Source organism: Tetranychus urticae, chromosome 3 (genome assembly GCF_039701765.1).
Source record: "Tetranychus urticae isolate SD_2017Ah chromosome 3, NJAU_TeUrti_SD_1.0, whole genome shotgun sequence".
Taxonomy (NCBI): Eukaryota; Metazoa; Arthropoda; class Arachnida; order Trombidiformes; family Tetranychidae; genus Tetranychus; species Tetranychus urticae.
Window position 1 is genome coordinate 16,121,095 of NC_142960.1, and position 9,360 is coordinate 16,130,454.

At 31.5% G+C, this 9,360-nt stretch overlaps 2 protein-coding genes across 2 annotated transcripts; both read left to right on the top strand.

Moving 5' to 3' along the window:
* Window positions 1-1,584: 1,584 nt before the first annotated feature.
* On the top strand, window positions 1,585-3,082 carry LOC107364091 (endothelin-converting enzyme homolog). Its single transcript, XM_089268969.1, has 4 exons — window positions 1,585-1,844; window positions 2,302-2,397; window positions 2,491-2,567; window positions 2,660-3,082. Exons 1-4 carry the CDS (start codon window positions 1,731-1,733, stop codon window positions 2,757-2,759), a joined length of 387 nt encoding a protein of 128 aa, XP_089125095.1. The 5' UTR covers window positions 1,585-1,730; the 3' UTR covers window positions 2,760-3,082.
* Window positions 3,083-3,653: 571 nt separating this feature from the next.
* Window positions 3,654-9,052, top strand: LOC107363870 (tetratricopeptide repeat protein 39B). Its single transcript, XM_089268968.1, has 15 exons — window positions 3,654-4,181; window positions 5,594-5,646; window positions 6,220-6,415; window positions 6,483-6,606; window positions 6,709-6,841; window positions 6,910-7,012; window positions 7,108-7,285; window positions 7,355-7,419; window positions 7,508-7,567; window positions 7,647-7,744; window positions 7,816-7,980; window positions 8,058-8,175; window positions 8,252-8,357; window positions 8,424-8,535; window positions 8,619-9,052. The coding sequence occupies exons 1-15, from the start codon at window positions 4,116-4,118 to the stop codon at window positions 8,902-8,904; spliced, it is 1,863 nt and encodes a 620-aa protein (XP_089125094.1). The 5' UTR covers window positions 3,654-4,115; the 3' UTR covers window positions 8,905-9,052.
* Window positions 9,053-9,360: the final 308 nt, after the last annotated feature.

Genomic DNA, 9,360 nt, shown 5'->3' on the forward strand with positions numbered 1-9,360 from the left:
TGTAACTCTCATAAGTTTGAGATTAATCGGAATCACATTGATTCAAACAGTGGTCAGATTTGGAAGTGAACATAACATAACTTCTGCTACTGATTTTAATAGTGAGTTGCTCACTTTCATTTGATTAGATATTAAATTGTCTATTGAGTTTTAATGAACATACAGAGGAGTACCAGATACTGTCAGTGACTTGAAATAGCTTATTCACACGGCAAGAGCTATTCATTGAAAAATTACTCTCTACTCTTTCATTGTAAAATGTAAAGAAAGGGTATGAGGGGCTGTTGAATGAACTACTGACATTATCTGGTACTGATACTATCTGGTACTCCGCTGTAATGAAAAATAAAAATCGATCTTTAAAAATATTTTTTAATTATTTGAAATATAATCGCATTTATTCTGCCTATGGTGTTAGGCTCCAAGTAACGAACAGACTTGAGAGTTGTTATTATGTTGTCGAGATAATGGTGTTGATGTTAACACTTTCTCAATGTAATGTGTAACCTTAAAATTTTAATATCTGACTAATATCACTTGGCAATAGTTGCTTTAGAGTAAAAATAATTTGAAAATTGATAAAAAATTCATTTCTTTTTGGATATGCGACATTATTTTGTATCTTGTGATCATAATTGGCGCCATGTTTCATTTTAGCATTACTCATTTGTTTAACTTTTTTTCTTTACAGAAAAAAATACTGTTATCATTCCAGGATCAATTTGTTCACATGTAACTATTGATACCAGTTAAATGACCAGATCGTTTACTTTGTTTGAGTACAAGTCAATGAAGTCAATTACCGCCAAGATGTCAGCAGATTGTACACTGTAACCCTTTAGCTTGGCTGGCTAACGCTCTAATGGTTAGGTCTTGTTTTGGTGAAATACTCATACCTTTGAACACTTGCTCGATATTTTGAAGCCCCCGGCTATATTTCGTAGGCCAATCTGCGTTAACTTGTACAACTGATGGAACCTGGAGTTCAAGTTTACCCTCGTGTATTCCAATTACTTGGCAATAGTTGTAATGTGTAACAGCTTAATAGGCGATCAAGGTAGAGCCGAGGACCCGTCCCAGTTTCGCAGAGAGACTGTCACGAGGACTTCTACAGGTTTCAAAGTAGGCCACTCTATCTAGCCGAGACTAGATAGTATAGTGTAGAGTTATAGGACCCAGAGTTCTAGTCTTTCCCATCGAGCCCTACTTAGAAGTACCTACCCTAACGAAAGGGGGCACAGCTTTTCGGGGTTGTTCCGGATTCGAACCCTAACCATTCTTGTTGGCTGCCAAACGTGTTACCGTTTGCGCCAACAGGAGCTGGCTGAGAGGAGATATTTATACATTTAGATGTGTTACGTCGTTAATTTTGTGTTTCAATGAATGTTTTCCAGATGAGATCGATCGAAAATGGCCCATCTCTAAATGAAGTCTAACTTTTGTAATGACACCACCTTTACATATTATGCCATCTAGTGGATGCCTTATCAACTACTGAAATGTTTTAGGATTATAAACCGACTTTAACGCATGATTGCAAGTCTTTTTCATCCAATTTTGCAATTTCTTTTCTGCAAAAATGTATTTATAAATCCTTTCTGTGCAAAATTTGAATTTAATTTTCAGCTTTGTTTACCCCTTTCTGTTTCTTTTTACAGTTAAATTTAGATAATGGTGGATGCACTCAGAATATATTGCTTTTAAAGCGATGGAATAAAGAAACACAATGCATGATTGATCAATATGACGGGTATTCCGTTGATGAATTAAACATGACTCTTAGTGGAGATTTGAGTAAAGGTGAAAATATGGCTGATAACGGTGGTCTTAAGCTGGCTCTTAAGGTGAGAAAATGGTTATAGACAAGAAAAGAACCAAGAAAACTCGGAATTACAATCGCATATTAGAGTTAGGGATGTTCCGATCCGATTTTAAAATCGATCTGATCGATTTTCATCACGCAAAAATTGATCGATCTCAACCCAGAGAAAATCGATCTCCTTAAAAACACGATATTTAGAGCTAGGAGATAATTTTTCAGATCCGATGATACTTTTTTGTCTTCAAAAAAATGAGTATTTTTTGGCAATTTTTTCTGATATATTTTATGTTTTTGGAAATCGAAAATCGATCGATTTCTGAGGAAAATTGATCGGGAAAATCGATCTCAGGGAAAATCGGAAATCGCACATCCCTAATTAGAGTAAAATTTGAATGTGTACGAGTTTTCTTATTTTCTTTTATTCAAGCTCTTTTTTGTGCTCGTATCGACTCAGTTAATAAATTACTCAATTGTTTCAGGCCTACGAATCTTGGGCTAAAGGAAGACCACAAGAACCGCCATTACCAGGATTAGAATTCACTCCCGACAAACTATTTTGGATTGGGGCTGCCAATGTAAGTTAATGAAATTATCATGTGGTTTAAGTTTTGATTGGACTATTGGTTTGATCAGAATTCTGAATCAACTTATTCTCTTGATTTTTACAGTTTTGGTGTGAAAAACAAAGTAAATCAGCTCTCCAAAACCAATTGTTGCGAGATGAACATAGTCCAGGAAGGTTCAGGTAATTTTTCAGATATTTTAAATGAAATTAAGCATCAGCTTTCCATGGTTTGGCATTTCATTTTAAATTTTTTTTCTTGTTTAATATTTCAGAGTGATCGGTCCAATGTCCAACATTCCAGAATTTTCAGCAACTTTCAATTGTCCATTAGGATCAAAAATGAATCCCATACGTAAATGTTCGGTGTGGTGATTTTTTATAGTGATAATCTCATAGATTCATAAATGGATTCAACAATCAAGTCAATCTTTATCTTTATGATAATCATTTTTTCTTGTCTCCTCATATTTTTGCTAAAGCCCATTGAATTATGAGTAAAACAAAATGTCCAACATTTTCGGTTATTTTCTTATTTTTATCGACCATATCTGACAGCGTTTCCAATGAAAATCCATTGTAATTCATTGTTCTTCAAAGACCACCATATATCGTAGGTTCATTAATGAATCATTTAAATGTTAACACAACAATCATGATTAAGAAATCAATAAAGTCACTGTGTTAACAAAGGCAAATGTCTTCCAAACTACACTCTACCCATAACTCTTGTACTTTGATCTCCAAGCCATTTGATTGTTAGACCATTGGTTTATAAAATACAATAATCCATGATTGCCAGTTTGCATCATTAAATAAATTGTGAATGACAATTGGTTAAAAGTAGTGAACATAGATGGAGATATTGGCTGGTAAAACATGATGCGATGCACATTGAACTGTTCAATTTACACCAAATTGAGTTCAGAATGAGTATATCTCTACTGCTTCCAATCAATATTTAAATAGTTTTGATATGCATCGTGGTTAATCCGATAACGTTGTGCCATATGAAAGATGTCTAGTTTTTAGAATCTTTGTATCCAGTAAATGCTCACAGTAGTTGTTGAGTAGTCCAATTTTTCCATTGTGATGAAACTAGTTATCAAATCATAAACACAAATAACAGATAAATATCTTCACTAATCGTGTTGTCATAGAATTAAAATAGATTAATCAACGAAAAAGATCCATAAAACAATATATTTTATATCATAAGAATCAGATATCAACTTTGTCATCTTAACATGTAGACCAGGTGATTGGATCACATATGATCACGTTAGTTCACAAAACATCCTGAAGGTGTCCAGAAGTTGAAAAAACAGTAAACAGTTAAGATTTGCCATTAACTAAAAATTATTGTAAATCAAGTTTATTATTGAATTTTTGTCTTCAATTTCCTTTCAATTTTGATGACGATCAATTTATATAAATTGAGTGGAAGGTTATATTTTACAACTATATGTTCACTGGGTTCAAGGTAGACAACTGAATATGTTTATGCAACTCACTCAACTTTCTCTCTTCGTTCTTGCCTCTCCATCATCACTATCAAACAAGTCAATAATCAATACTGATCTGCCTGTCGTTCAACCATCAACATCTTAAAACTGTGATTTAATTTTACAGTTGTGTCTTTTAACTATCTTCATCCATTCCAATACATTGGTAGACATCCATTTTATTGTATAATCTTGTATAAGTCTTTGTAGATCATCCTCATCAATAATGAGTGTGCTTTCCCAGGAAAACAAGTGTCAATACCAACTGGATAACAATGATTCTGACGAAGAGGTAAATTTTTCATTTAATTATATACCATTCAAACAAATTCTGTACTCTTATCAACCCTCCGACCAATTGCTTTAACTATTTAATGGATAACCCTTCGCACTTCGACGAGGGTCGAGATTTCTTGAAATCCGTCAATCTAAATTTATTTGTTTACCAAAACATCTCCCTATTTTTCTTGATTCATACCTAGCTCTTACAAACTTAAATTATGAATAATGTCTATGAACAATAACGGTAAAAATTAAAACTTGCTACTCCTAAATCATCTATCCTTTCATATTTTCTTAATCCACTGTTAGGTTAGCTGTTCTCTCATTTTAATAAGGAAAATTCATCTATCAAAATTGATATTATTTTTAATTTTAATCAAGGCTAGCCATTAGTGATTTTTTTGTTTATTCCGGACAATAATGAATAGTTGCTTTGTGTAAATCAACAATCAAATTGGCTTATAATTAACCTTTTCGCCATTCAATAAAGAAAATTTATATTTAGAAAATTATTTCCATTCGCTTTGACCAATCATTTTATCATCTCCTTTGGCGCCACAATTAATTTTTGATTGTGATTCTATTTAAAGTTGATTCCCAGACTAATTACCCAATCTTTTCGATTAAATGATCAAAAATAGTTTCCATAAAAACCGGGAATATATTTTTTAACAGTCAATTGAATTTCAAACTAAAAATATTTCCAATGGCTTTGCTTCCCATTATTGATCATTTTTTGATCATTAGCTTTATGAATTTCTTAAAACTCATTGATTGTTCCCTGCAATGTCTAATTATTTTAAGATTCATTCCTGTTTCAAGCTCAATCACGCAAAACAATAGAAAAATTATCCATCATATTTATTGTAAATTCAAATATAAATCACTCAGCTCTTTCTGTTGTTCAAGCTTCAACACAAGTTTCATTTCATTTCATATACGATTGATAATTAAAGCTTCAGGCTTTGAGTTTTTATTCACCAATCCCAATTACATAATTATCTTGTAAACATTGAATTAAAAATTGAATTTACCCTTTTCCCATTCATTACTCGGGGCTGAATCAGTTAAAATTACACTTTTACAAGGTTACTCTTGTTGATCATTTTAAATTAAAGATGAGCTAATTGTTAGATGAAACATTGCTAATGCACTTCTCAGTTTTAAATTACCTTAGCGATTATGCCATAAAATCATCACAAATGTAAAAAATAAACCTGTCAAACCTCGAAAGCTCATTGATAACCAACTTCCAAAGCTTCAAAATCATACGGTAATATTGATGTACTCAACTCATGTTAACAACTCATGTCAATAATATTTCCAACTACAATTTTATTAAAGCCCATGAATCATTTTAATTCATCACAACAGTCATTACAATTGAAAAATTTATAAACATTGTTTGCTTTTTTCATTTAGCTCTTCGAAGATGCAACTGAGCAACTGGACATTGACCTTAACGGTAACAAAGGGTAAGTTAATCTCGATTTTAGTGTAAAATTTTTGTTAAAAACAGATGAACTTTATTATATAGTTGAATATATTTAAATGATCGAAATGAACCGGCAAGTCAACTTTGCATTTCAGGTACAAAGACCTTTGAATAACAAAAGATTATTATTACTGGAAGAAACATTAAAATAATATTAAGGAAATGTATTCTTATTTTTCAATAATTACCTGTAAACCAAAGAGTAACTCTTTTCTGTAAACACAATAATAGACAGTAAATTGCTACAAACAAGGAAATTTTGTTTGAAAATTAACGTTTGATCAAGTTTACTTCTTAAAGTATGTTGACTCAACTTGAGCTTGTATCGGATATTGATCTTTTATGTAATATATCCTTCGGTCAACTGCCGATTATGGCTAATACATCATTCCAATTTGACTTATGAAGCACAGACTCTAAATGCATGAAAAGTTGAACGATTATTTACTTAACTCGTTAAATCTGTTAATCTGTTCCTTATCCATGATTTTCACCAATATCAGATGTAATTTGCACAAATGAAATAACAGATGACTTGAATGATTTTTTACAGTTTACCAAAGGATAACGTGACTGCAGTCGACATGGATGCGATTTTACGTGAATGTCGAGCTCATGTTGATCTGTTTATGAACTACCAGTTTGATGAGGCCATGAAAGCATGTGAATCAAAACGAGATCAATCTTTTGTTTTCGAGTGTGGAACTGCAGCCTTAACTGCTATTCGAGCTCTTTTTTCAATGGAAGAGGTAAATACATAATAAGATTTATCCAAATAAGATTACTTTTATTAAAATTCATATTTCAAATCTCAAGCCCATTCTAGATGAAGCATTTACTAAAATTGAAAGAGCAATTGCAGTTATTGATCGATCTCGACGTAAAACCAGTTTAGTCTCGAAAATTTGGGGATCAGTTAATGCAGCAAGTTATACTGAAGGTAATAAAATGGCTAAATATTTCAAATGAATGATCAACAGTTTGATTGTATTTATTTTGTCCTCAATATCAACTCTACTAATTACAATTTCAATATGCTTAGAGGAATGTCACGCTGAGATGATGTACGCTGAGCTTAATGTCGGCTGGATATTGTTGGCTGTTTTAAGAGCAAAATCATTTTCAACTCTGTTAAAGGTTGTCATGAGGTTACGTGAAACAATTTATATTTACAGGTATTTATCTTTGTTGAATTTTTCATTATCCAGTATTATTCCTAATTGGCCTTTTCAATTACTTTCAGAAAATGCCGAAAAATATTGGAAGATAGAGAAAGTTGGTTAACTCCGTACACAAAGAAAAACTTTGAAGCTGGTCTTCGAATTGGAACTGGTTTTTTCAATCTGGTAAGTAACCAGTTTTTTTAAATTATCAATTTATAAGATCCAAATGTTATCATTTATTAATTTGATCTTTATTGATTTTCGTTTCTTTGGAATAGGCAATTTCTTATATTCCTGCTCGAGTCCTCAAATTGATTGAATTATTTGGTTTCTCTGGAACTCGAGAAGAAGCTTTTGTCCATCTTAAGCAAGTTTCAATTGGAGATTGGGGATTCAGGAGTCCGATTGCTGCCATGTTACTCCTTGCTCATGAATGCACAGTTGAATTTACCTTCGGTCAGTTAATAATAATTCCTATTGTTGATCAATTATCGTCTAAAGAAATGTTTATTTCTACTTGAACAGGCCTTGGTGAACCTGAGATGTCTTTTATGGAAGAGATTCTGGCAACATGGGATATTTACTCAAAGGTTTTTTTTCTGCTCTATTCTTAACTATAAACTTATAAATCATTTGAACTTTCATCAATTAATCAACTATATAACTTTCTCCTACTAGAGTGGGTTTGGTAAATTTTATCGAGCATTGTTTTCATTTGTTAATGGTCGAATCGAAGAGGTCAATTATAATTTATTATACTTTTCAACTATCAATTGAACGTTTTGTTTTAATTACTTTGTTTCTTCCTCTTCAACAGGCAATCGAGTATTATAATCAAGCCTTGAAATTAAGTCCATCCAAGGAATGGAGTCAGATTGATTTTGCCTGCTATTGGGGATTGTCATTTTCACATGCGTTAGTTTAATCTTACCATTTATTTAACTTGATTGCCAATTAAAGATATTCATTTTATATTATTTCCTCAGGATTTTGGGTGACTATGAAAAAGCTGCTAATTTTGCCAATCGATTGTTAAAAGATTGTAAATGGTCGCCTTGTACCTCACTTTATATGGAAGCTTGTTTCAGATATATGGTTAATCTTGAAAAAAAGGACCCCATTCTGGCTGAAGAAATTTCCAAAAACATGAAGTAATGATCCTATCAATTCAATTTGGTTATAATGATTCAACGATTTTTAACACAATAATTTATATTCATTTATTTAGACAAGTACCGAAATCAATGAGACGAGTTGCTGGAAAGAGCATTTATTTAGAGAAAAGTCTAGTTAAAAGATCACAATTATATTTCTTAGAAGGTGAAACTCTACTTTTACCAGTTATGGTGAGAATCAAATTTATTACTCATTTTCATTTTCATTTTTGTTTCACTATATTAATTTTCAATTCAATTTTTGCAGGAATTGTTTTATATCTGGAATATTTTTCCGATCCTTGGTAAATGTCCAAAAATGTTGGATAGACTGTTGCAAACAGTTGAAAAAGAAATGAAAAACTTCTCTAAAGGTGAGTCTAAAATAATCATGTTTTTTAGTAAGTTTAACTAATTGTTTTTCTTATTTCCTCCAACAGAGTCAAAACATTACCATAAATACTATTATTTAATGTTCATGAAAGGAATTTGTTTAAGATATCTTAATTATCCTCTTCAAGCAATCACATGTTTTATAGATGTTATCCAATGGTAATATTGAAATTTACTCATTGTATTAATCTACAATAATCTTTTAATAACTTACGCTACTTTCGTTTTATATCCAATTACAGTGACCGTGATCTTGAATATTATGTTTATCTGCAACCTCATGCTTGTATGGAAATTGGTTTAATATATCGAACTCAAGGAGATTTCCAATCAAGTTTAGATTGGCTTCGGAGAGCCAAGAAAAATTACCGAAAATATATGAATGAATCAATGGTTTATTTCAGGATCCATTGTGCTGTTCACAGGATTAATTGTGTACAGAAAGCTGGTTCAATTAAAGAGAATGGAGATGGTTTTCAAGAAAATGATGAACAAGATGACGAATTTTCAGATACAAATGAAGAATGATATATTATTTATGATTTATCTGGAATGATCAAAATTGAAGACCGCCCAGCTTAAAGCAAAAAATGGACTCAAAATGTACTTTTTAACGAATAACCGTTGAAATATTTATTCTAACTCCCTTCAATATCTATTAAAACATTCAACTTAATTATTTTCATTACCATCATTTAATCAGGAATAATCTCTCATGGTTGCCCTGGACTTTTCCAAACCATTGAAGGTGTAAATTGTCAATTATGTTTATGGTTGTCCACTCACTCGTTAGTCTTTCAATTAACTAGGAATATACATCCATCAATTTCCTAATTTCCTAATTTATATCGAAATAAAATTCAAGATCTTTATCAATACTCGTCAAAAAGACCCAAATTCAGTCTTTTAATAAACAGCAGAAATAAAAATTTCTGAAAAATATTTCAAGTAAATTGATTCTCACTGAATTTGCTCGATAAATTT